The 27,718-nt window shown below is 46.7% G+C and overlaps 1 protein-coding gene across 11 annotated transcripts in view; it reads right to left on the reverse strand.

The window, feature by feature from the left end:
• The window catches only part of ARMC9 (armadillo repeat containing 9), a 146,895-nt gene that overhangs the window by 91,412 nt on the left and 27,765 nt on the right, over window positions 1–27,718 (reverse strand). For 10 of the 11 annotated variants that reach the window (XR_003793890.1, XM_029224973.1, XM_029224971.1 and 7 more), the window contains exons 8-12: window positions 22,589–22,746; window positions 19,381–19,479; window positions 8,809–8,843; window positions 5,739–5,850; window positions 2,361–2,453 (exon numbers count right to left, since the gene is read on the reverse strand). Coding sequence is in view for 10 of the 11 variants with exons in the window: in XM_029224973.1 (XP_029080806.1) it covers window positions 2,361–2,453; window positions 5,739–5,850; window positions 8,809–8,843; window positions 19,381–19,479; window positions 22,589–22,746 (497 nt within the window). In the remaining variant the exon portion in view is untranslated. The remainder of the gene's footprint in view (window positions 1–2,360; window positions 2,454–5,738; window positions 5,851–8,808; window positions 8,844–19,380; window positions 19,480–22,588; window positions 22,747–27,718) is intronic. The other variant, XM_029224972.1, reaches the window with a different exon arrangement.

A 27,718-nucleotide genomic window follows, 5' to 3' on the forward strand; every position in this document is an offset into this window, starting at 1 on the left:
CCATTCACACCCTGCTGTGTGGATCAGCTGTGGAAAGTCTTTTCATCCCCACAGAAGTGTTCTCGTGTGATCAGCTCCTGAGAACTAGAAGCAGACGAGGCAAGCTTAAAAACCCAAATTACAGAGCGGCTCACCATTCCCCTTGGCCATACATATTGCTGCTGGATAACCAGTACCTGGCCTGCCTTTCAGCCCTGCCAGAGGCCCTGTGCTTCCTGGGACTCTCTCCTGACTTTGATTACCAATGTCCCCAGAGGGGACCATTAAGAGCCCAGGGAAGCTACGCCTGATTATAATCCAGCAATTTTATTCATGTCATCTTCCCCTAGGTGCCTTCATCTAACATGGGAACAGTACCCTTTCCTTGCAGAGCAAGGTCTGTGCTTGCCACTCAGCAAACCCCAAATCAAACACTATATTATTCAGGGTACACATGCAAATGAGGGCACTACAAAGAAAAGCAAGGAACTGATTGAGACAAAAGTGAGGGTGTGCACACTCATGTTCAATGCAGCATTATTTACAACAGCCAAACGGTAGAGGTAACTCAAGTGTCTGTTGATCAATCGATAAACAAAACGTGGGATATATATATATATATATATATATATATATCTATCTCCCAATTTATTTTGGTGTCATGGTGACACGGCACCTATATTTCCCAAGGAGTTCTCCTGCTCTGCAGATTCTCTGACATCTTAAGGTAACTCCAGCTCATTCCTTATTAAAAAAAATAAATAAGCGATAGCAATTAAAAATAATGACCTGAGGAAGATATGACATCTTCAGTGGCTATAAAGATTTCGGCATTTTGACAAATATCATATATCACAAAACCTAAGACACCTTTCATAGGAGGACATATTATTTTTTTTATATATAACCAAGAAAGAAAAAAGCACTGCAAGGTAAACTGTAACAGGCCATCGGCTATCAGATACACCCCAGTTTCGGAAATGCTAAAATGGGGGGAGAAATTACATCTTAGATTCAATGAAATATCACAGTTCAGAAAGAATCAGTATTGAATTCACTCTTTGAATTTGAGTTCGTTAAGTCATGACAGTATATTCTTCAGCTGCTTCGTGTCTTATAGGCTGGTTTCCGTGCCATTACAAATACCAACAGAAAAAAAAAGGAAAAGAAAATAAGAATTTGAGGGACTTATTTTTCATACTTAACTGTTTCATGGGAACAATACGATTGTGTACAAAGAAGAAACTCAAAACCCTTAAATGTTGTCGCCTGTGCACACAACAGATTACGCGCAACAAGCTTTCTCCGGGGCTGTTTCATCAGCGATCCCGAGAGGTATTGATACTGCACTCAGGGCACACGCTGTGAAGCCTAACAGTAGGGAGATGAAGTTTTTAGAGCATTTTGGATGAAACTGAAATAATGAGATGCAGTATCTTCTCTGCATAGGGCATGTTCAAGCTGTCGATCCTCCTTCGGTAGGAGGCCAGGTGCTGAGAACCCTGGGGAAGAGGGATGAGGAGGCGGGAGGAGGACTCCTCCGAGCTGGGCCCTGGGTTAAGTTCTTCCCACACGTGACCGCATGCAGCCACCCCAACAACCTCACGAGGCAGGTGATGGCCCCTTCTTGGTGGTGGAAATCTCCCTGAGACTGAGAAATTTGCTTAAGGGTGTCTGGCCAATAGTCGGTGGGGCAGAGATTTGAAACCAGTTTATCTCCCTCTAAACCCCATACTTTTCCCACTGCACCATTAGACCTATCTGGTCCAAAGCTATATACAAAGAGTGTTGAAGACACTTTTTTTTTTTCGGTACGCGGGCCTCTCACTGCTGTGGCCTCTCCCGTTGCAGAGCACAGGCTCCGGACGCGCAGGCTCAGAGGCCACGGCTCACGGGCCCAGCCGCTCCACGGCACGTGGGATCTTCCCGGACCGGAGCACGAACCCGTGTCCCCTGCATCGGCAGGCGGACTCTCAACCACTGCGCCACCAGGGAAGCCCAAGACACTTTTTAAGTCAGGCCCAGATGAAAACAACTTGAATCTGCTTACCTGCCTTGCCCCTTGTAAGTCATGCTGAGTTTTCAGGACTCATGGTAAGCAGTGGCGTGAGGGAAAGAGCGGGGAATTTGAGAAAAGGAAAAATGGCAGGAAAGGGCTCCGGAGTTGAATCAAGCAGTACTAGCTTGTTTAGGACTCTGCATTAGAAGTGAAAAGTGGGCCAGTGTCCAGGGTGGACAGCAGATTTCGGAAGCTAACAGAAGCCCCAGGCTGACATACAGTCACTACGATGAAGATATGCATAGAAATGAAAGCCTCCACCTTCTAAGATCCTTCCCAGAAATGCAGGCCCTGGCTGGGCGCTGGCCCCTCTCTCACCCACCTGGCTATGGCTGTGACAGTCCAAGAGGTCGTTGCTGATGTAGGCCTGCAGAACGGTCTCCCTCTGCTCTCCAGGGTGCGATGTGGTCAAGCGCTAGAGTGAAGAAAAACAAGGGCAACAGGACCCAAGTGTCGATGTGGAGGAAACTGTTCCCGCAGCTGGCAGCACCAGTAACTATGCATTTCACCAAACAAGGTGAGTAATACCCAGCCGGGTGGCCAACCAGCCAACAAGTCAGTTAACAAAAAATTACAACGTACTTCTGAATGGGCGATGCAGGAGTCAGCTTACACATGTAACCTCCAGAGCAGTGAAGGATTGTATTGGACTGGACTGTAAGGGAGCAGATAAGAGACAGCACACCAATGCCTGGAGAGGGCTTTTTTTTTTTTTTTTTTGCCGTAAGTGGCTCAAGCGTTGGTACCCGAAGGACGAGCAGGCTATTGGGCAGCACGGGGGGATGTGAGCGCAGTGGGGGCTCGGGACGTGTGGTCCAGCCGACGGGGGTGTGAAAACACAGGGTGCCTTTGCGTGGTGCCCGACGGGGGGGCCGTGAATGAGCGCCAGGCGCACAGAGCAGACCCATCCCACAGGGGCTGGCACAGCAGCACTGCGGATACTGTGTGTGCGTGCGCGTGTGTGGCACCCCTGGCACCGCCCTCCTTGCATACGGTCCTCTCTTCCCCCAGGGCCTCCCTCCTTGGCCGCAGTGGGTCCCACCTCTCCGGGACACCGGCCTCTCAGGACCTCCACCTTTGGGTTCCAGACAGTCTGCTGCTCTTCCCGCCTTCTCACCCACGGGCTTTACACGGTCACAGGGGCTGCCGCCCTTCTGGTGAGTTCGGAGGCTACTGCTGGGCTGGGGTGGAGGGGTGAGGGGCTGGAGGGGTCTCAGACAGAATCACAAGGATCTCTTTATTTTTCCTGCTTGTTCTATGACATTCATTCAGCAAAGGAACATCCTGTCTCGCCAAGAGGCTTAATAGCATGGACCGATAGCAAGTGCCCGGCGGATAATCGAAGAACCAAAGGGAGGCTGGTAACTGGAGCAGCGGCAAACCTCCGGGCAGGGACAGCCACTAGCGGTTACTCACGCCACCCCACCCACTCTAGTCAACAAAACCAGAGCAGACACACTGGCCCCAGGACTCTTCCTGCTGATCCTGGAGCGTCCTCAGAGTGCTCCTCCAGACCACATTCCCGGAAGCACTGCCAACCATCAGAGTGCAAGTGCTTTCCAGAGAGATGGGGAAATCACTCAGAGGCATTTGGACGTCAAGATAACCTGAAATTTGGGGATCCATGAAGGGGTTTGACGCTATTTCAAGGTGAATTAGAATAGATTGTTCAGTTAAAGAGTGAACCAGGGACTTTCCTGGTGGCCCAGGGGTTAAGAATCCGCCTGCCGATGCAGGGGACACGGGTTCGAGCCCTGGTCCGGGAAGATCCCACATGTCGCAGAGCAACTAAGCCCGTGCGCCAAAACTACTGAGCCTGTGTGCCACAACTACTGAGCCTGCGCTCTAGAGCCGCATGCCACAACTACTGAAGCCTGCGCGCCTAGAGCCCGTGCTCTGCAGCAAGAGAAGCCACTGCAATGGGAAGCCCACGCACCGCAGCGAAGGGTAGCCCCCGCTTGCCACAACTAGAGAGAGCCCAATAAATAAATAAACTGTACTCCAATAAAAATTAAAAAAAAAAAAAAAAAGAGTGAACCAGTGTTGACTTAGGCCAGCAGTTCTCAAAATGTAGTCTGGGGAACCCTGGGGATCTAGAAGGGTTCCCCATACTACACTTGGAGAGTCCCTTCAGGGTAGTGTAGAAGGTCACAATTATTTTCATAATAATACTAAGGCATGTTTTGTCTTTTTAATGATCAACCTCTCAGAGGTCATATGAAGTGTGATAGATACTGTGACAAACTGAATGTAGAGGCAGAGATGAGAACCCAGCTGCCCTCCATTAAGCCAGACATTAAAGAAATTTATAAAAGTGTAAAACAATGTCAGTCTTCTCGCTAATTTATTTTTTAGTTTGGAAACTAGTTATTTTTCATAAAAAATATGTTATGTTATGTCCTCGGTTTATTACTGTTCATCTTAAATGAATTAATAAAAATATATTTTACGTTTTCTCAGCTTTAACTTCTAATACTGTGAAACTTTGGTAGATAAAATCTACATAAACAAGGGCTTCCCTGGTGGCGCAGTGGTTGAGAGTCCGCCTGCCGATGCAGGGGACACGGGTTTGTGCCCCGGTCCGGGAAGATCCCACGTGCCGCAGAGCGGCTGGGCCCGTGAGCCATGGCCGCTGAGCCTGCGGATCCGGAGCCTGTGCTCCGCAACGGGAGAGACCACAACAACAGTGAGAGGCCCGCATACCGCAAAAAAAAAAAAAAAAAAAAAATTTACATAAACAAAAGCTCTTTGGGTTCCTCAGTAATTTTTGACAGTGTCAAGAGGTCTGGGACCAGAAAGCTTGAGAACCACTGCCTTAACTGTGATCAATCTGAAAATTGGCGAGAAAAGCAACCATTTATTTATTTAAACGAAGGATTTTTTTCTTTTTTCTTTTTTTTTTGGCTGCGCGCGTGGCTTGCGGGATCTTAGTTCCCTGACCAGGGATCGAACCTGTGCCCCCTGCAGGGGAAGCGTGGAGTCCTAACCACTGGACCACCAGGGAATTCTCAGAAAAGCAACTATTTAGATTACACTCTATTTTCCTTAAAGACTTGTTAATAAGTTTTCACCCTTGATGCCTGCTCGTGTGGCTGTGCGGGAATACCTAAATCCACAGGTGTCTGCGGGGGTCAGTGTGAGCGGGACTCGTGCTCTAAAACACTGACACCACCAGCTGTGAGTCTGGCTCAGGACCAGGGAAGGGCCAGATGCCAGGACGTCTCCGGGGCCTTGAAACTACATGTACCAAATCATCATGTATCAAATCATCGAGTGAAGGCAATGGCAGCTGTGACGCCAACATAGGGGTTTTTTAAAAGAGACCACAGTGATCTTCAGAAGCTGCTTTTCATTTTCACTCTTGGTGTCAGCAGGAAGCATGAAGAAAGATTTTGAGAAGATGGGTTAAAAGATACAGGCAAGGCAGCCAGACAAGAAAACCAGCATGGTCTTCTTCTTTTTTTTTTTTTTTCTCGGTACCTGGGCCTCTCACTGTTGTGGCCTCTCCCGCTGCGGAGCACAGGCTCCGGACGCGCAGGCTCAGCGGCCATGGCTCACGGGCCCAGCCGCTCCGCGGCATGTGGGATCTTCCCGGGCTGGGGCACGAACCCGTGTCCCCTGCATTGGCAGGCGGACTCTCAACCACTGCACCATCAGGGAAGCCCCTTTTTTTTTTTAACTTCAGGAAAAAGGTACTTACCCAGCGCAGAGCCTGCAACAAGAAGGCTTTCAAGCGGTCACTCCCCAAAATCAAATCCTTCTTCAGTTTCTCATAATCCAAGGAGGGCAGTAATGGGACATCCTTCAATTTCCTACTCAGCAACACAAGTTCAAAGAGAAAGAACAGAGCAAAAGGGCGTGTTCATCACACCTCCTGAGTATCATGACAGTCTCACCTAGAGCTGCTCTGACACACTGGACGGGCAGTGGCCCACTTGCTCTCTGTGCTCCTGGCGTTAACTCCAGGCCTTCACCAAGAGGGCTGGGTTCCAGGCCCCCCACCCCAGCTTCAACGGGCTCAGCTCTGTCTCTTCTGTTGCATGTACCAGGGTCTATATAACACTTTTCCTAAAACAAGGAGTCTCGGCCTAACGGGATTAGATACCACCACATTCACAATAGGCCAGGGCTCCACACCATGGGGATGAAATCACCTCGGAGGCCTCATAGAATCCTGAGTTCTATTTAGAATCCTGAGCAAAGTTCAAAGCTTATTAGTTTCAGCAGGCTACCCTAGGGTCCTCCCTAAAAACCTGAAGCCACTGTCCCTCTCAAGCCTGACGGACTGGCCTGGGGGGACGTGAAGGACAGAACAGGGGTCAGAAAACAACTGTGAAGAGGAGGTGCACAGCTGACCCTCCGGGAGGTAGGAGGGTGTGGCCAGGAAGCGGCAGTGGGGACGTGCCAGTGAGACAGGTAGTAAGTAGGGCAATTTGCAAACCCTCCTCAGGAGGACTCCGAGTCAGACCTCAGGCGAAGGCAGGTTTCAACTAAGAGAGACCGCTGTTCAGAGATCTACACGGTGCAGATGACCCAACACCTGCATCTGGCTGGCCAGAAACAAAAGGGACCACCTCAGATGCCTTGTCAATAAGACAAGTATCTTCACATTTTGTTTTGTTGAATAGAAGAAGATTGGAGTGTATAGAAAAATTGAAAACTGAATGAGGTCTGCACTGTCTCCATGTTAATTTCCTCGTTTTGCTGTTGTACTACAGTCAGATAAGATGTCACCACCTTATCTGAGACACTGAGGGACTCAGCTTCCTATGCATCTATCATTATTTCAAAATAAAAAAACTAAGAACAAAACAAAATATGATTCTTCTAATACTGTGCAGAGAATATTAATATTAAATGAGAATTCATGAAGAATTGAGTGAAAAGACTAAAGCTGTAGGGTTTCATTTGTTTTTAAGGGTGGAGTAAAAACTGAGCTAATACCTCTGGGAGGTAGGATTTGGGGTTCTCTAAATTTTCTTCTTCATGTTTCTATAGACTCAAATTTTCTATAATGAGCATGTATTACTTACATTATAGGAAAAAATTACATGCTAGTTTTTTTTTTTTTTTTTTGGCCACGCCACGCAGCTTGCAGGATCTTAGTTCCCCGAGACCACGGATCGAACCCGTGCCCTCAGCAGTGAAAGCGCACAGTCCTAACCACTGGACCGCCAGGGTGTTCCCTTAAGGTTAGTTTTTAAAAGAAAAAATGAGATCCTCTTACAGGGCCTGGAAGAAAAAGCCAGAAAAGAGGGCGTCGAATGGGGTCTCAGTGAACACTCCTGGGGAGGAGCGTCAGAGTCTTCTTTTAATATAGTAAATGGTAAACCTCTGTACATGGCACATTGATCATTTTTATTTTTTTCCAGAGGCAGATACTATTGTGAGTTTAAAAATTAATACAAATACTTTAAAAAATTCCAGTTATAAATAACTGGTCAGTATTCTTCAAAAGTGTCAAGGCCTCGAAAGACAAAGACCGAAGAATGATTTCAAATTAAAGGAAACTAAGACATGACAAGACTAACGTGTGATCCTAGATTGAACCCCAGACCAGAGAAAGGACATAATGGAACAACTGATAGAATGTGAATAAGCCCTGCAGACTAGAGGACAGTACTTTTTCAGCATTAATTTTCTGAGTTTGATAACTGCACTGGGCTTGTGTAAAATATTAACACTGGGGAATCTGGGTGAAGGGTATATGGGAATTCTTTGTTCTATTTTTGCAACTCTGAAATTATTTCAAAATGAAAAAAAGTTTTAATTTAAAATGCAAACAGGCTCTTTCTCTAGACAAAAAAAGTTCCATTTGTAAAGCCAAGTTTGATAATGTTCCATAGCTGGGGAGCTTCTACTCAAAGGAGGAAAAACGGTCATATATATTTAGGCCATATTTACTTGCCAATAATGGCAATATTACTAAGTTGCTCGGCTATCCCCCATTTCTGTGGTCCAGCCACTCTCCTACAGTCCATGAGGAAACTGAGGTACAGACAGGTTATAAAAATGGTCCAAGGTCACAGAGCCGGTGGCAGAGGGGGGTTTTAACCCCAGCAGTCCGTGCTCATAAGCACTGCATTCTACAGCCACCATCTGAAGTGAACAGAGTGCAGGGTTAATGTCAGACTCGGGCAGGACCGAGGGAAGGAGGAATGTTGTATCGACCGCAGGTGTCTTGGTAATATCATAGCACCCTCCAATCCCCACCACCACCCAAGGCTGGCTCAGAGGGTCACCAGAACCCACCCTAGTCCTCGTGTCCATGCCAAAGGTTCTCAACTTCCCTGCTAGTGCAACACATATGCCTGGTGAAGCCCCCGTGCATCAGATACCCCCACGGGGGACAGCCTAACTGACTTGGATAGGAATGCCCCAGCACACACAGAGCTATCCTGTGGCCCTGGTCACAATGTGACTCAGGAGAGAACATAAAATTTAGACATTGCAACGTTCTGTTGACCGCCGTATGACAGTAGATTAAACTGATTTCTATAGAATATTATAGGAACAATTCAACAATTTTTTCCATTCGATGCTACCTCACCAACGTAAATAGAATTGACTTTAAAAGATACTTTTGTAAGTATTTTGTAAGTATTACTTATGATTACTGGTATTTCCTTTAATGCCCACATGTAGCTTCAGCTTAATCAAAGGAATTCGTCTAAGCGAGGCGGTTAAGAGCTTTTATTAAAACTGTTTTGAATTTCAGTTTTACCCATAGCTATTCTCCTTAATAACAACTCCTAAGAGTAGTCACTTACACGGGTGCCAAGGAGGCTCTTAACATGGTTGAAGCCTGAGGGGGGAGGGGGAGAGAAGGAAAGAGATCGTGTTAGACATTGACAGCAATGCATTAATCCCAAATCACTGTAACGGCACAGAACCAACGGATTTGCAAAGTGTTTCATCCACCAGGATTCTCCAACCATAATCGTATATGATTTAAAAATTAGCCCAAGTCCAAGTTTAGTAATACCCTACTGATGCATTTCCCAAGCCACCCACCTTTGGCTTGTTGCTACTCCACTCCAAGCAGCAGTCTATAAGAAAACGGGTGGGTTCGCCCTGACCAAGCTCCCAGAGGAACTTAAAGCTGCCTAGTCAAAGACATCATAAAGAACAAAAGCAATGAAAATCAGTTTATTATCCTGGTTTTCTTCTTTATTAAGATTTTATCTTTGAGTGTACAAATAACACAGGCACTTGGCACCAAGTCGCTCTAGAGGTGTTTATGGAAAAAATTCACAATCCCCCTCCCACCCTACTCCCTTTTAATCCTGCCTATAGGCCAAATCACTGCCTACTTTATGGGCACGTCCCATTTATTGTTTTGCTTTTGCTACTACAGCAACGTGGTATTAAGCATGTACTAAAATAGAGAAACCACCAAATGCTGTGAATGACACTTGTTTGGATGGACTCAAACCAACCGTAAAAGACATTTTGAGAAAACACGGGAAATGTGAAAATGGACTGCACTGGTATTACATGATACTAAGGAATTAGTATTAATTATATTCGGCACTGTGGTTACGTTTTTTGAAGCCCTTATCTGTTAGAGATGTATACTGAATTATTTATAGGTAAAATGATAGAATGTTTGGAAATTGTCTAAAAGAACTCTAGGGGACAAAAGTAAGTAGAGGCGAAGAGAGGAAGTCTCAGCCGTCTGTGGAGCCCTTCCCGAAGGGGCAGGCAGTAGCACTCAGTTCCCTCTATGTCACCACAACCCTCGAACGGAACATTATCCACGCTGATCATATTGAACTGTGATCATTTTGCAGCCATTTCTGTGTCTTTCTCCTTTAGCAGACATGGAGTTTCACAAGGGCTGAAGATATAGCACCTGCATGTCCCCAGCACCTGGCACAGTACCTGGACCACAGAGGCACTCAATCAACATTTATTTGTTGAATGCATGAATGAAGACTGACTTCCAAAAGTGGGCACTCCAGAATACTTGACTGATTTACTAAATGTAATAAATCGGCCACGTTCTCAACTGCTTCCCTTCGCAGTATTTACAGATCCCCATATTCTCACCTTGAAGACCGAAAACCCGGCTTTTAAATGGTTCATGACCATGTATGATCTTGTAACTTTTAACCTTTGACTTTTCCTTTTCTTTTTTGGCCACACCGTGCAGCTTGTGGGATCTTAGTTCCCCGACGAGGGACTGAACCCACGCCCTCGGCAGTCAGAGCTCGGCGTCCTAACCACTGTACTGCCAGGGAATTCCCTTTCCTTTCTTTTTTTTTTTTTTTTAAACCCTTGACTTTTCAAAAATTAATTACTTGTTATTCCTGTTATTGGCTTAAACAGCAAGGAGCTCAGAACATTGTTTGAAATGTCATCTAAATGACTTGTCTAACACATCAAGGGGATCAAGGAGCCAGTAATGTGGTCAATGAAGGACACAGCCATAGTAAAACACTCGCATAATATATACACAAGAGAAAAATATTTTAAAGTTAGTGATATTGGCTACTTCATATTTCCACAAATAAAATTCATTTACATACAACCCCCTTTTTTCATAATTAAGAAAATGTTCTTGGGCTTCCCTGGTGGCACAGTGGTTGAGAGTCCGCCTGCCGATGCAGGGGACACGGGTTCGTGCCCCGGTCCGGGAAGATCCCACATGCTGCGGAGCGGCTGGGCCCGTGAGCCATGGCCGCTGAGCCTGCGCGTCCGGAGCCTGTGCTCCGCAGCGGGAGAGGCCACAACAGTGAGAGGCCCGCGTACCACAAAAAAAAAAAAAAAAAAAAAGAAAGAAAAGAAAGTGTTCTCTATCTTTTAAAACACTGATTTTTTTCTCTTTTGCTAAATTCTATATCATTCTGTTTGCCCTGTGAAGAAATTAATTGAAAAGCAGTAATAACTGCCCCTTTCATGAGAAGAGCCAGTATGTTAAACAGTACTGAGACTTTACTATTCAATCAAGTAAATAAAAATTTTCTTTTAAAGCTGGCAATGAGCCGAGGGGAGAATGGCCCAGCCTGCTCCTAACGAGGGAGGAAGGTGTGGTATTTCATTCAGTAAGTACTGACTGCCCACCATCTAACAGGCCTCTGCTAGGCACCGCTGAAATCGGTGGGCAAGGCAAAAGCCCTCTTCTCAGAGAGCTTGCAATCCAGCGGGCAGAATCAATGATCAAATAAATCTCCGTGCCTCACCTGCAAGATGGTGGCAATGCTATACCAGCGGGTGCAGATGCCAACAAGAGCGCATGGAAGTCAGCGTAGCTTCCCCTCTTTTCTGCCTGTCCACGCTGAGCTCCCAGTGCTGACGGGGATGCTAGAGCTGAGAGGTACTGGGTGTAAGTTATGAAGTAGAAGTTGACCTGAACATTGACACCCAAGTATAAATTTGCCCATGGAATGGAGAACTCACAGCGGGCGACGGCTACCACTTCCTTCTTAGGTGGAGGCGTTAATAAGAATGCTCGAGCACTCAGGGGGCTGCTCTGATCTGCTGACTAACCTTTACCTTGGATTGGATTTCTAAAGGTCGCTGCCATCAGCTACGGGCGCTGCTCTGCGCGTAGGCGGGGCGGACACAGCTGCGACAGTCTGGCTAAGGAAGAAAAGCCCAGGAAGAGAAAGCTGGGAGAGGCCCCAGAATCATCAGTTGGAATAATTTCCCTCTCAAGGTAACTCTGGATTTTGAGTATGGACGACAAGCCCAGGGAGCATCCCCTCGCTAAGGAGGCCCTGACCGCAGCCCCAGTGGGCGCTGTGTGAGTTCCGGGATTCTACGCTGGCACTCAGAGTAAGGCCCCCAAGGCCTGGGGCACCAGGAGGAGGCCGGCGCCCCGGCCACGGCGGACGTGGGCGCAGAGGGGCGGCGCTTTCCACTGGGCAAGCACGGTGTGAACGTGCGGCAGCCCCTTCCGGGCACAGGTAGAGGCCAGTGGAACGAGGAACGTATGCACCTGTCAGTTAGTCACTGAGCGCCTGTGCCGTGCCGGGCTCAGGGCAAGGCTCTCTGCAACGCTTGGACGTGGGGGAACTGAACAGCCACCTAAGCCGAGAGTGAACACGCAGAACTACGGCCCCACCCCTTCCCAGCTGCAGGCAAGGAAGCGGAGCCCGGCCCTCGGGGTCATGGTGTGGGCGAGGGCGTTACTGGGGCCACACGAGCCTGGGACCACTCTTGGTGACAACAGCAGGATGAGGGGCTTTGCTAATGACGCATGACGTCAGGAAGCGTGCTTAGAGAAACCGGGAGGAGGTGTGACGTGGCGAGAGTGTCCCTGGGTCACGAGCGACTGGAGGTGGACTGGGTTGGCAGGGGCCTGTCACTGTGGGACTTCTCCGGGGAGTTTGGTGTACGGCTGAGGGTCGTGAATCTCAGTACCAAGCGTGTCTCAAACTTGTGACATCAACAGTTTGCTTGGGGACGGGGACATCCCACGGGACTGGCTTCAATGCACACACTTCGGGAACTGCTGCTCCAGAGGAGCAGCGGGTGTGCGCAGTCCAGGGAGGGTCAGAAAGAAGGAGCCTCACCGACACCAGCAGTGGCTGCGAGCCCCAGGGCGACAGGAAGGCCCCGTCTGGAGCCAGAAACCTCCTCGGACCAGGCTGGTCCACTGCCAGCCCTTCTTCCCTGGCCCCGCTCACGTGGGACTAACGCTGAACCCAGGTGCCGCCTCTGCGGTGCAGGACAAAGGCAGGACCCTTGTCAGGCGACCTCATGGGGAACGGTCACCAGGAGAGGTTAAGTCACCACTGTGGGAAACCTGAGGAAATGTGTGTTGGCCACGCGACAGAGAGGCAACAGGAGCCAGGGACCCAGAGGGACATCCCCGCCACATGGACAAGGGAGGCTGCTATGGCCAGCTCTGTAACAGGAAGGGGTACGGACACAACTCGAAAACGCAGGGTTGTGACTGCAGAAGGGGAGCGCTGGAATGGAAAACTGTGCAAATGAGATCTGGAAGTGGCGCTATGTGCGCGCGTGGCGTGGGAGCGCCCAGTGTCTGAACCCTTGGCCTTGCCTCACCACCCCACAGCCTGAAGGCATCTGAGAGCCTGGGGCCGGGCAAGGTGCACAGCAACGCGCACACCTGGGGAGGTGCCAGGGGCTGGGGCGCTGGGGCTTCCTGGGGTTTCTGAGACCCGAGTCAGGCCTGGAGAGACAGATGCGCATGAGATCATGGAGGGCTGGGGACTCCATGCTGAGCACGTCAGACCGGAAGCGATGACAGGTATTAAGCAAGGGAGTAACCAGATGGGATTCCTGTATGTACCTAAATACTTCCTGAAGCCTGAGGGCATAAGTAAATAAATAAGACACAACCAGAAAGGTGGCTCCAGCTCCCATGTGAATGAGCCATCAGAAATCTAAGAGTTCTGAGACTGAGACCAGTCAGGAAATGTTGCTTTAAGCCAGGACAGAAAGAGGGAGAGCCTGAACAGACACAAAGCAACAGAGGCAGGGCAGGAGGGAGGAAGCCCGCCCGGATCCCCACGGCCACCTGAGCACAGGGCAGAGGAAAGGGAAGAGCCTCGGGTGACTCCCGGGGTTCCCTGGAGTGCCATTTGCTGAGACAGAAACACAGGAGGGAAATCACCTGTGTGGAGGAAAAGATGAGCCTGGGTTGGGACACGGAAAGTGTGACGTGCCTGTCAGACATTCACGGGGAGAAGGCCGGTAAGTCTGGGTCTGGAGGTCGGGGAAAAGGTCTGAGCTAATGGCACAGTTACCCTCTGCCGATCACGGTCCTACCGACTGGTGAGACCAAAGGTATTCAACCCTCACATCAGCAGGGTCAGTTCAGGTACGTGACAGGCACTGGTGTATGAGGTGTGGTAGGGAGAGGGGAACCAGGTGTGCAACTCCCCCTCCTCGATACACAGAGCACTGGGCCCAGAAAGGCTGCCTCGAAATGCAGTGGCAACATGGGGAAAGGGCAGGCGTCCTGCCAAGACTTAAGCAAGCCACCGAAGGGAGAACGCCAAGGCTGAAGAGGCTGGACTTCATTTGCAGAGCCACAGTCCACACAGCAGGAAGCTTCGGGAAGTACCCTCCTTAGCAGAATAGTGCCACAGCAAGGCTTCCTGAACAACTGCACGAGGCCACCTCCCCAAAGGGTCACCGCCACCCCCGCCAGCCCCACCCCCCGCCCCTGCAGGTTTTCACTGCTAACAAAGATGGTTGATTTTGGAAGTAGACGCCTCCTAAGATTCACATGTCCTGGGCCTTTAATAGACTTAATGCTATCACGCCGGGAACTACTGTAACTTGCATTTCCAGTGCGGCCTACCTGGAGTCGTGGAAGAAAGGGAGGGTAAATTCCCCAAAGAGCCATTTTTCCAATAAGGATGGGTTTAAATGGAAACTTTCCCACCCGATGAATCACAAACCTAGAGGCGCCACAGGGTGGGACTTGGGACTCAACTGGGGGCTGTGCTCGGATTTCCACCTTGAGAGTGTCTCTGCATTCATGCTTGCCCACTGCAAACGGGGGGCTAGGAAGAGAAGGACACAGCAAAGCACTTTTAAATGCTATTTGCAGCGCACAAAGATGGACGCTGCAGCATTAGAAAGAGCAAACCCGACAATGTCCGCCAGAGGCGTGGCTGTCCGCCAGAGGCGTGGCTGTCCGCCAGAGGCGTGGCTAAATGTGCCGCATTGCTCTCAAATCAAAATTCTCAAAGATAAGGGAAATACAAGACGCTACAGGGACAGGCAAGACTTTCAAAAATGTAGTTAAGTGAAAGGAGACAGCTGCAGAATGATATGTGTAATAAAATCTCAATTATATACAATTTTTAAAGGTCTGGAGGACGCATATGAAACACAGTCAACACTTATCTGCGGAGGAAGGCAGGATGGGGTGAGTGTGAGGGAGGGAAGGGGTTTCTGCTTTGCTCCATTTACTGCTAAATTGTTGTGTATTTTCCAGCTAACACATATTCTTGTATCCCTTGTATAACCTTAGAACACACAAAAAACCTCCCTCTTGTGCTCTGAGGAAGAAGTTTCTCCTTTTACTACTTATCACTAGATTCCTGATAATGTAAAATCAGATTCATCTCAAATCCCAGCAAATAATGGGCCCCAGGGTTTGGAACCTGATTTGGTAAGGACCACGGCATGACAAACCTGGGGTTTGTGGTGGTGGTGACAAGCAGTCAAGCTGGAAGAGGCCACCCAGGAGAGCTCTCTTCTCAAGATTTAATCCATCATTATCAACCCTGGGAGCACGTGGATTTGACGCCCAGCTCTGATAATGCATCAGACTTCCGGACACAGTTACCTGGGCGGGAAGGAGGTAGGGTGGAAACACACTTCTTGTCTCTTCAGTGGGGTCCTCGGCCTCCACACATACACAGTCTTCACATATACCCCCCAGAGGGGGTGACTTGCTGGATTTGCACCGCCCTGCGCCCCGCTCCTCTGGGCAGTGAGGCTGCACAGAGAGCACAGCCCCAGTGGTATGGGTGGAGCGGGTGGAGAGCAGGGGCTGGGCCACAGCTGTCCATGACAGGGGTGGGGGGGGGAGCATTTCTTTAATTCCAGGGCTCAAAAGTAGGTTACCCACCTGCCTACCAAAAAAAAAAAATCCACATTCTCCAACATAAGCTTGTCAGAATCAGTGGCAATGTTTCCAGCTCCTTTTCCCTTCATTCTATTGTTGTATTTTTCAATTGGCTCGGAACTCAGGGGGAAGAAGGGTCTTATTTACTGAGCCCTTCTGAACTTTCAACAGTGAATGAGGTTGCAGAGGGCCAGATTCTTAACAGCCAGATTTAGAAACCAGTATCAAAGGCACTAAACTTCGTAGCACCAGCCATTTTCTGATGGGCCTCAGCCAGGCTCCTGTCAGTACAGTGAATTGAAACGCTCAAGCCCGAGGAGAAGCTGATCAAGGACCAGGCTAGAAGGAAGGCTGGTCTGTGCCTACCTATTTATCTTGAAACTGATGGCATCCTGTTTGGACTTCGGGTAGACTGTATTCCCTTAAACAAATAAAAAAGCAATCTTCTTCCCAATCCTAGATCCGACTGACTCAGTCACCGGACATCGATCTAAATTGTACCCTAATTTCCTCTTCATGCGTTATAAATCTGATATCATACATTGACGTTAGGCATGCCTAGTCAACTACAATATTCTTTTACACTTCCATAATGACCCCTCACCCACTTTTTATCACCTTATAAGAAAAATATACTAGGAACAATAAAAAATTGTTTGCAGTTTTTATGGCCTGTTACTAAGTCAATGACTCAAGTGGGGGAAAAAGAAACGGTTACGAGTTAAGGCAAACGGAGCACATCCTCTCTCCCGTGGTTTCTGAGGCTTACACTCTGTACCTTAGTGCCACCATAACTGGGAAGGATGGTAGGACCAGTCTCTTGACAAATGAAGGTAACTTCTAACGGGATGAAATAGCAGATATGTTGTTCCCCCATCCCCTTTTATAGCGCTCCTTTTAAACATGACATCAGTTTTGTTCACGTGGCCCGTGGGATCTTAGTTCCCTGACCGGGGACTGAACCCGTGCCCCCTGCAGTGGAAGCACGGAGTCTTAACCACTGGACTGCCAGGGAAGTCCCAACATCAGTTTTAAATATGCTGGATGCAGCACTCCGCCAACAGACAGGATTCTTGTATATGCAAGACAGGGTGGGGTTTTATAAACAAACCTGAAGAACACTAAGTATTTACTGAATTAATACATAAATGGAAGAGGTGGGGGGAAGAAGTGGTCTTATTAGACACAGATCCTGCTATGCTAATTACTGCTAGAAAGCCATCATTTTTGATGAACACACTCTATCCTTAATGTTACCTTAGGTTGATGACTTACTGCTAAGCATACACTGGACACAGAGGGTCAACTCAGCCAGGCCACAGGGATGTGGCTTAAAACCCCTCATCCTAGAGGGCCCATGAGGGAGTTACTTTTTCGAAACTCGGATGTCTGTGTGTGCTTTACTGACATTTTAAAAATGGTCGATTCGCTAAGATTCCTGTATGCTGACATCACTGCACCCACATCCTAAAGCATGCACTCCGCAGCTCCTGTCCACGTGTGGCACAGCCGATGCAGCGAAAGCCTGGCGGTGCGCTTCCACGTGCACCCCGAGGACATGGTCAAGGATGCTGGCTCTTCACCACGTTACCATGTCCTTTCTACCAAGATCCACGAGGGGAACTCTCCGCGGGTCGTAGCACCAGAAAAACCCTGTGCGGCAGTTTTCGGACCTTCCAGTCCTCAAAAAACAAGGTGCTTAGACTTCTTTTTAAATTGTAAGAGTAATACACCTACTTGGAAAAAGTTCACGGTCTAAAGGGCACATAGGGGACGTTGGTGGCATTGAAACGGTCTATTGTGGGCACGTGTGATGGGCTCGCAGGCGTTCACTTTACTGCCGTGCTTCACAGGCTACATGTGTAGCACAAACGCCGTTCTAGATGCAGTGAATATCACCCTCTCTTCCTTTAGAAATAAGTCATGTAACTGTTCTTTGCACAGGCTACTGGGAAGCCCACAGCCAAATCTGAGCCTCGCTCCCAGGGGTACAGTAACTTAGGACATGCATTTTTTTATACTAGCCTGAGCCCGGGCTTACTTTTATTCTTCCTACCCTCATCTTCCTTTAAGCACAATTTCTTTTTTTCCCCCAGCATTACTGAGATATAACTGACATACAACATTGTGTGAGTTTCAGGCATACAATGTGATAATCTAATAAATGTACATATTGTGAAATGATTACCACGATAAGGTCAGTTAACACAGCTGTCACCTCTCAGTTACCTTTTGCTGTTGTGAGAACATTTAAGATCTTAGAAACCTTCAGGTACACGGTACAGTATTGTTAACTGTAGTCATCTTGCTGCACATTACATCCCCAGACCTATTCATTTTAAAGCCAGATGTCTGTACCCTTTGACCAACATCCCCTCATCTCCCCCACTCCCTGGCGACCACCAATCTACTTTCAGTTTCTATGAATTCTAACCAAAATTTCTTTATTTTTATTTTCTATCTTTTCATTTCTCATATTTGTGTTTTCTCATAATACGCTGCTTCAAATCTACTTGCGAATCAGGTAGGTTATTTTAATGCTGAAAAAGGCCTTGTTTATGAAGACCTTAGTATTAATGTGCAAACACTTAATTAAAAGCTGGGGCTCTGACCCTCGGGGTTGCCTCAGCATCACCCGGCGCTTCCTTCCTAATTGCCCGGCTCCACACACACAGCCTCTGGACCAGGCGGCAGGTTGGTGTGCGCTCCCGGGACATGCGTTCACGAACTCTGAAAACTTCCTCTGGAGACACAGCTATACTCGTGCCCCTGGTTAAGAAGCCGACTCAGCTCCACATGCCTCCAGATGAGCTCTCCTAGGAAGGACACGTCACCTACGTAATGTCTTGGCCTGTAACGCAAACCTGAATCTGACCACAAGGAAACATCGACCACAAAAGGAGAAATGTTCTATTTTTAAAGAAGGGGAAGGACTGTCTTCTTTTAAAATGTCGATGTCATGAAAGTCAAAGAAAGAAAGACGGGGGTGGAGTGGGGAGTGTTGAAGCTGAAAGGAGGCTAAAGAGACACGACAAACCAACGTAATACCTGAGCCCACACTCCGGGCACGGGGAAGGGGTTGCTGTAGAGGATGTTAATGGCTCCGCTGGCAAAACTGGGACGTGCACAGTAGGTTAGTCAGGTAAAAATACTGCCTCGATATTAAATTTACTGAAGTTGACAATCACATGGTTATATGAGAGAACATTGCTGTTAAGAAATGCACACTGCACTCCAGTATTTAGGAGCAAAGGGCCATAAACATGTGTAATTTATCCTCAGATGGTTCAGAAAACATATTGTGTGTGTGTGGAGAGAAAGTAAACAAACAAATGAGCAAAACGCTAGCAGGTGGTGAATATGGGCAAAGGGTATACAAGTGTCCTTCGGGCAGTTTTTGCAGCTTTTCTGTACGTTTGCAATGATTCTAAGTATAAAGTTTAAAAAGATAAAAGGAAAGCCCGTCTGCCACCGCACAACCCCAACACGGCAGTGATTTTTCAAACAGGACGAGGTTTCCTTCGTTTCCTACTGCCTTGCTGCCATTAGCGGCCCTGGGACCCAACAAGCAGCTCCGTCTGGAAGAGACAAATGCGCCTCCCCCGCCCCCTCCCTCAGGAGGCCGCCTCCCAGCGGCCCAAACCCACCCTTCCTTCTGGGAACGCACAGACCTCCAAAGCCCGCTGAGATGCAGACTCCGAATGTGTTAATTTCTCCTGTTCTCCCATTTTTTAAAGTTACGGGATTTTGACACCTGGGGGCAGACCGTGGCGCAGAGCCTCACCGTGCCGGGCCTCGTGAAGTCCACGCTGCGCGCCAGGCTCTGCCGCATCTGGTTGCTGAAGAGGCGGACGCAGACGCTCTGCAGGTACTCGGGGGTGATCTGCCGGAGGACAGAGGATGGACGGCGGGTGAAAGGGGTGAGACATCCCCGGAGCCGTGAGAGGCACCCTAGCCAGTGTCGGAGCTGACTCTCAACAGCCTCTCCGAGGGCACAAAGGTGAGCTTTTGCTTTAACATCGCAGCCCTAGGGAGTTGAAGCACTGAGCCTGACGCAAAAACTAACACACTACTGGTGTGGTCACGGGATAGCATACTTTAAGTTACAGAACTCCACTTAACGTACTCCTGCCGTCGTGTAGAACAAACTGATTTTTCATTTTTCTTTTGGCTGCACAGGGCGGCTTGTGGGATCTCAGTTCCCTGACCAGGGATTGAACCTGTGCCCTCAGCAGTGAAACTGCAGAGTCCTAACCACTGGACCGCCAGGGATTTCCCATAAAATAAACCGATTTTAAACCATTTTTTGTTAATTCAAGCAACAAAGTCACTGGGTGGCCATAATGTGATGGAAAGAAAGCCGGACTGAAAATCTGAAGATCTGGGCTCAAGCAGTGGACTCGAGAAAACCAACAGTTCTGCCTCCTGCTTTCCTGACCTGTCGGACGACATGAATGAGGCCACGGCTCTGCGTCACGGGGAGGGGGGTAAATGAGATCAAGGGAGAGCCTAGCACATGACAGATGGCTCAGTAAACGCTTATTGAATGAGTGACGGAGACACTTTATACACTGTCCAGTGCTAGACAACAGGTGGCTGGGTTACTGCTGCATCGATGCCACTGCATCATGGCCTCTTCCTTCAGCACCTCTCATACCTCTCTCATTAGCTACCATGATTCAGGATGGACATCCAGCATCTAAGGTGGTAATTTCTGAAACGTTTTCATCTTATGTCTTTTCTTTTTATAGGGGTAACATGTGCTCATTTAAAAGGTAACACAACCTCTCCCCAGCCCCACCCCACAAACCAATCCCTGGAGGTAACTACTCTTAACAATTTTACCCCCTTCCAGACTTTTTCCTGTGCCTGATTGTGAGAGGGAAGCTCCTTTTCCCCAGCCTCATGATTCCATGTGCTGAACTTCCATATGGTAATGTTAACTGGCTCTCTTCCTACCCCTCACTCATTCGTCCCCACAAGAGGAAGACAACTCAACTGGTTGGTGAGTTGGAAAGAGCCAGAACACTGGGCTAGACCCTTTTGTCTCCCTGTGGTCCTCCTGTCTGTCCCCTCGAAACATCTGGTCTGTTTCGGCCACCAGAAAGACTGCCCCTCTGTGCCAGATGTCTCTGGTCATCCCTCGACACTCGGCTATAAGTGACTCAGACAAAGAAGGGCCCCATCTCAAGGCTGCACCTCCTACATTATCCTGAGCCCATTTCCTCTGAATTCCCACAGTATCAAAATTTAATCATTCCTTTTTCATCCCGTACATTTAACCTTTCCTTGTAAACCTGCTCCTTCCCTACAACCTAGAAACATGTCCAAAATACAGTTAATATTTTAAAAATACCTTCCCCTCTCTCCTCCCTAGGCCCTCATCTATCAACCACCCTCTCAGTGTTCTTCCTTCACAGCCAAGGTCCTCGAAAGAATAGCCAACGTTTGCCGCCTCCCCTTCACTTTACCTTTCAACACACCACAGTCGAGCCCCCATCTGAATCACCCCAAGGGAACTCATGGCAAAGGCCACCACCAATGACCTTCTCAGTGTCAGAAACACTGGACACTTTTCCGTTCTGGACTTCTACAGTTTTCTGTGATTTTTGAGACTTTGGATCAACCCCTTGCTCCTGAAACTGTTTCCTCTTTTGGCTGATACCGGAACTGATACCAGACCCACCCCTTTAACAAGGAAATCTGATTCCGTCACTCTCTTGCTTAAAACAAGTGAGTGAGAAAAGGACATGAATAAAGAGTTGACTAAAAGAAATGTAAATGGAAACATTCAGAATACCAAGTTTTACTCAGCAAACTGGCAAAAATTTCAACGTATAATCATGTCCAGTGTTGGCAAGTGTATGGAGAAATAGATGCTCTGATATGCTACTGGGGGTGGGGGGGTGGGTAGACATTGTTGAAATCTATGGAGAAATAATTTGGCAAAACATCTCTCAAAGTTTTAATGCCCATAACCTTTGACCTAGCAATTCCATTCTTAGGCTCTTATCCTACCTATATTCAAAGGTATACAGTATATACAAGGATGTTCATTATAACAGTTTTTGTTAAAGCAAACAAAAAAATCTAAATGTTCCTCATCGGAGATCTGATGAATTATGGTTCACCCTTGCAGTGGAATAATAATGTACAAGCATCAAAAAGAATGAAGTAGGTGTGTGGTCATGTGGAAAAATCTCCAAGATATATTGAAAGTGACATAGCAAGTTTGAGAAGAGTAATGGGTCACAAGATCCCAAGTAAGTATGTGCATACCGTATGCACACGTTCACACACGTGCACATGCACAGAAGTGTTCTGAAATAATACACAAGAAAGTGTTAATCTTGAATGTCAGTAAGAAAATGAGACTTAGAAATTGTGTGTGGAAGGCCTTTTGCTCCTAACTATATACTCCTCTGAGTTGTTTCAATCTTTTACCAAGAGCACGTGTTTCTTTTACATGAAGAACAAGCTAGTTAAGATTCCAGTGTTCCCCCCAACCCCATCTCTCCCTGTTTTGATAGTGGAGGCCCTTCCAACCCCTGCCTGGTGGTCTGCAGGCCTCTGCTTGCACACTCCAGTTGTAAGAGCTCATGTGCCTATCTGTGGCCCGCATGCCACACCTGGCGTCGCGTCGACCCTGGCTGTAGGAAGCACACCAGGATCGTGGCAGTTAAGTTTTAAGAGGAGAGAAGGCAAAAGGAAAACACACATTTTCTTTTTATTTATTTCTGTACTGCTTGAATTTTCTTTCTTTTTTCTATTTTTTGGCCTCACTGTGCGGCATGCAGGATCTTAGTTCCCTGACCAGGGATCGAACCCGTGCCCCCTGCAGTGGAAGAGCGGTGTCTTAATCACCGGACCGCCAGGGAAGTCCCTGAATTTTCTATGTACATGCCTTCTTTTTCTTCTTTCTTTTCAACAGATGTGTCATGACACATCTTTATCTCAAAAAAGACACATGAACAATGGGGGACCTTCCTTACCATCTTGCCACTGACTGTGGCCTCCAGAGAATCCACCAGCTCTGCTGTGACTCCGATGAGATTGTGGTAGTCCGCCTGGATCTTATTGTACCGTTTCAAGTACGTCATTGACCTACGCTCAGCTTCTACCAGCTGCTGGTGGAGCTGCTGCAACACTTCTAGGAAGACAATATATATTTATATTAAAACAAAAAAGCAACAATTTAAAAGACTCCTACAAAATAAAAAATAATTATATTCTTCTCAAGGGAGTACCATGCCTACTGTCAGAATATTTTACCATAACAATGAACTTGACGCTCCGTATTTGTGTTTAACACTTCTTCTGTCTCATGCCACTTTTAATTACAAAGTGCTTTGTAACCACTGATTTTTTCATTTCTTATCCCCGGTAGTTCAATTGAGTCATCACTGGCTTTCCTAACAAAATCTATTTCCTTGGCTGAACCCCATGCAACTTCTTTTAGTTCCTCTCTCTATGTACAAGAAACAAACTCAATGTTTCTTTCTAGAATCAGCTCACAAAATGGTTGAACCAAAACTGAGTTTTTTTCTCTGTTTGTGCCCCGTGAGGTTGTCTGGGGGATAACTCATAACCGCAAGAGAGTTCTTCATTTTAAGTAAAGGTTAGGGCTGCTTGACAGGTGCTGAGAAAACTCAAATCCAGGATTAGGTAAGATTCCAGGTGTTCATTCTGCCAGTTCAACGAAGCATAAGTCTTAGAGCGGCAGCCTTGGAAGGTTCTAGGGTTGTCTCCTTGGAATCCCCCCCACCCTGGCCCCGTACCCCATGGCAGCGCTTGACGGCCACGCCACCCTGGGCACAGTTGGACTATACAAATCTTCTTCGGTGTCAGTACTCCTTGGCCCTATCCTACTTTTTCCCTTTCCTGGAAGGCTACGTTTTGGATGGAAGGACGTGTTGCTGCCCCCAACCCACGTTAACTCAATATTGTCCCGATCCAGGCACTGTATAATACTTAAAGCCTTCATTTCAGAACACATTTCATGTATACAGAGAGAGCCTTTACAATTATAAAGACCAAATATAGCCATTATTTTATAATAACTTTAATGGAGTATAATCTCTAAAAATATTGAATCACTTATGTTGTATACCTGAAACTAATATAATATTGTAAGTCAACTATAATTCAGTTAAAGACCTGGGTTCAAATCTCTACCCTACCAATTTCTTGCTGGGTAACCTGGGGCAAGACACTTAATGTCTCTGCTTCTCATTTCTTAACCTATAAAATGGGGAAAATGATAATGATCTTGAAGGGTTATTGTGGGGACTAAAGAACACATATACGCACAGTGCCAAGCACACGGCCGGCCCACAGCAGCCGCCCATACACAGCAGCTATTATTATTATTGCCTTTCATGGAAAGGGGTCAAAGATTTTCTAAATATATATCTATGCAAGTAGATAACTTGAAAAAGGGGCTGAAAGGTTACGTCCTAAAGCAGTGGTAATGCACATTTTGAAATATATCAGAATCATCCAAAAATAAAGATGATCAAGCTTTACCTTCAGAGACTCTGCCTTTGTGGATATTGGGTAGGGGCTAAGTACCTATGCTGTCAACAAACTCCCGGCTCTGACACAGACCACAAGTTTGAGAAACACTGTCCTAAATTATGTTTTCCTCCTAATTTGTGTCCTAAACAGCTATGAGGATCACCCACATTCAAACTGTATTTCAAAAACTTTTATGTGTCACAATTGTTGATGTGCAGAAGTAAAATATTTTAACTACTAAAACCCAAAATATCACATAATGAATTATTATTATTATTTAACGCCCATCAAATCTCAGTATTGAAAGATAACTTTAAAAAGTCATCTGACACAAATTTACATCCAGTACTTGAACCTCTGGAGAACATTCCTAGAAATCATTTATCAATCTTCTCCTAATATAATATTGGGAAGGAGTCACTACCTTCCTCCTACACTAAGTATCATTTAAGCTTTTTCATACATCCGAAACTCAAAATTACATAAACAAGAACTTCCAAGGATGAAAATTTTAGATTATTCATAGTCCCATTTTATGGGAATAAATATTAAAGAGTATCTGTGACATTTTTCTCAACGTGTACCAAGTGGCAGACGAATGAAATACCAAAACCCATTAGCTGGGTCAAATGACTTCCCAAATTATCAGTGTTAATGTCAACAAAGTAGTCCCTCTCTAAAGGGGACTGTAGCAAAACACTCCCCCCCCCCCCCCCCCCCACCGCATAAACTCATTGTACGATTAACTAAATGTTGGGGACTATTTGTGGAACTTTTGCCTTGGGAACCCAGAACTGGAATTTATGACAGTTTCAAAGTATGGTAACCTGAGGCAAAAGAGCCTTCACTGCCAGCAGCCTATAGGAAAGAGAGAAGTAGGCAACTGGGCTGAAACGTTCATAACCCTTTCAAATACACCATTTAGCAAAAAGAGCCTGCTATCCAGAGATATCACCTTGCAGACACCTTAACTGGCTACACACAGGACCTAACCATTACTGTAAGCTATTTGGGTTACAGCTCAAAATATCAACTTTATTTCTGAGCATTAAACAGAACTTTGACTCTTTTTTTCCCTGTCAAATTGTGATGGGGACGAGCTAAATCAGACTCCATGTTCCGATCTGTTTCTTAGACTTTAACCTTTGCTTTTCGTTGCTTTTGTTATTATAAACATACCTAATGGCCTGCCTCAGGGAACCCTGCCCACCTGTGGATGGCTGCAAGAAAGAAGAAACTAACACATCCTCTCTCCGAGTCTGGTCATTCCAGAAGATGCTTTGCAAGACTGATGGCCCTTTTACTTTAATTCACCACCTCTCCCTCTCTGATTCTATAAAAGAAACTGGCATCCAGACCCAGATAAGATGGTTTTCCAGAGACACCGGTCTGCCGACTTTCCGAATAAAGTCGTATTCCTTGCCTCAAGACCTTGTCTCCGATTCATTGGCCTGTCATGCGGCGGGCAAAGCGAGCTTGGACTCAGTAACAAAAAGTTTTATGAGACAAGGACAACTAAGCTAAGATGCCTTGCCATGCAAGATCTCAACTTTTAATGGAGATGTCTTGGTCCATGTTATTTGAATGAAACTGTCGTAATCATGCCAGCAAAATTTATTGAGACTCTTTATATTTCAAAGCCACTGACATAATTTGTGCAAAAGTCCAAAGAACTGCATCCCAAGCTTTAAACAAAAGATATATACAACCAAAAGAATGCCAGTTAAGGTCACAAAGAGTGACCTTATATTTCCTATAATTTCCTGTATTATATAATTTCCTATATTTCCTATAATTCGAGCATGAAATGAATCAATAACAAAAGTGATCCTACAGAAAAGCAGTCAAACTTTCCCTTGTTGACATTTCTACTTCATTGTAGAAATGCATTGTTGTTGTTTTTTTTTAAGAGTAGATGAGGGGCTTCCGTGGTGGAGCAGTGGTTAAGAATCCACCTGCCAATGCAGGAGACACGGGTTCGAGCCCTGGTCCGGGAAGATCCCACATGCCGCGGAGCAGCTAAGCCTGTGCGCCCCAACTACTGAGCCTACACTCTAGAGCCTGCGAGCTACAACTGCTGAAGCCCGTGCGCCTAGAGCCCGTGCTCCACAACAAGAGAAGCCACCGCAGTGAGAAGCCTGCGCACCGCAATGAAGAGTAGCCCCCGCTCGCCGCAACTAGAGAAAGCCTGCGCGCAGCAACAAAGACCCAACGCAGCCAAAAATAAATAAATTAATTAATTAAAAAAAAAAGAAGAGTAGATGAGATTTGATTTTAGAGACATCTTGGCTGCTCAAGATGATACATTTTAAAATATGGATTTTTTTCTAACCTAATATAAAAAACAAATCAATCACTCTATTTTTATAATATCAAACAATTTTTTTTTGGTATTTAGATATAAATCGGCTCTTTGCTATTCTGCTAATCCACAAATACCGGAGGAAGAAAGTTAAGGCTTATAACTGGGAATATAGGTCATCATTTTCAAAAATAATATTTACAGCTCTGAACCCTAGGAAAATGATCAGTTGCCCATTGTCTGAAGGGGCCAAATGCATAATACCAGAAATGCTAAAAGATACTATTTCTGTATCCTTTTTAGATGACTAGGTGAAAATAATAATCCAATATGGTATATTGCCAACCTAAGTTTTTATTCTTAATGCCATTTTTAATATAATTCCTTTTGAGAGACTTTTCCACTCCAAGCACTTTTCTCACCTTCTTCAAAAGCTTCTGGAAATCTCACTCTGCCCATGAAACCTTCCTATCAAGACACATAATGATATATATATAATTTTGCTTTATCAAAATTTTTTTTTCTTTATTGGAGTATAATTGCTTTACAATGGTGTGTTAGTTTCTGCTGTATAACAAAGTGAATCAGTTATACATATACATATGTTCCCATATCTCTTCCCTCTTGCGTCTCCCTCCCTCCCACCCTCCCTATCCCACCCCTCTAGGTGGTCACAAAGCACTGAGCTGATCTCCCTGTGCTATGCGGCTGCTTCCCACTAGCTATCTATTTTACGTTTGGTAGTGTATATATGTCCATGCCACTCTCTCGCTTTGTCACAGCTTACCCTTCCCCCCTCTCCATATCCTCAAGTCCATTCTCTAGTAGGTCTGAAGACACATAATGATATTATCCAACCATTCCATTTAAAAAACAACACCTGGGCTTCCCTGGTGGAGCAGTGGTTAAGAATCCGCCTGCCAGTGCAGGGGACATGGGTTCGAGCCCTGATCGGAAGATCCCACATGCCAGGGAGCAACTAAGCCCATGCGCTACAACTGCTGAGCCTGTGCTCTAGAGCCCGTGAGCCACAACTACTGAAGCCTGCGTGCCTACAGCCCGTGCTCCGCAACACGAGAAGCCACCGCAATGAGAAGCCCGCGCACCGCAACGAAGAGGAGCCCCTGCTCGCCGCAACTAGAGAAAGCCCGCGCGCAGCAACAAAGACCCAACGCAGCCAAAAATAGATAAATAAATTTTTTAAAAAAAGAAATAAAAATAAAAAACAACACCTGGGGCTAGAATTGAATTGGGGGCTTGTCTGTGCCTTGTGGTCACTACAGCCTTAGCAATGACCACAAGG

Source organism: Monodon monoceros, unplaced genomic scaffold (assembly GCF_005190385.1).
Source record: "Monodon monoceros isolate NGI ecotype Baffin Bay Population unplaced genomic scaffold, NGI_Narwhal_1 Super_Scaffold_16, whole genome shotgun sequence".
In the NCBI taxonomy this organism is placed as follows: Eukaryota; Metazoa; Chordata; class Mammalia; order Artiodactyla; family Monodontidae; genus Monodon; species Monodon monoceros.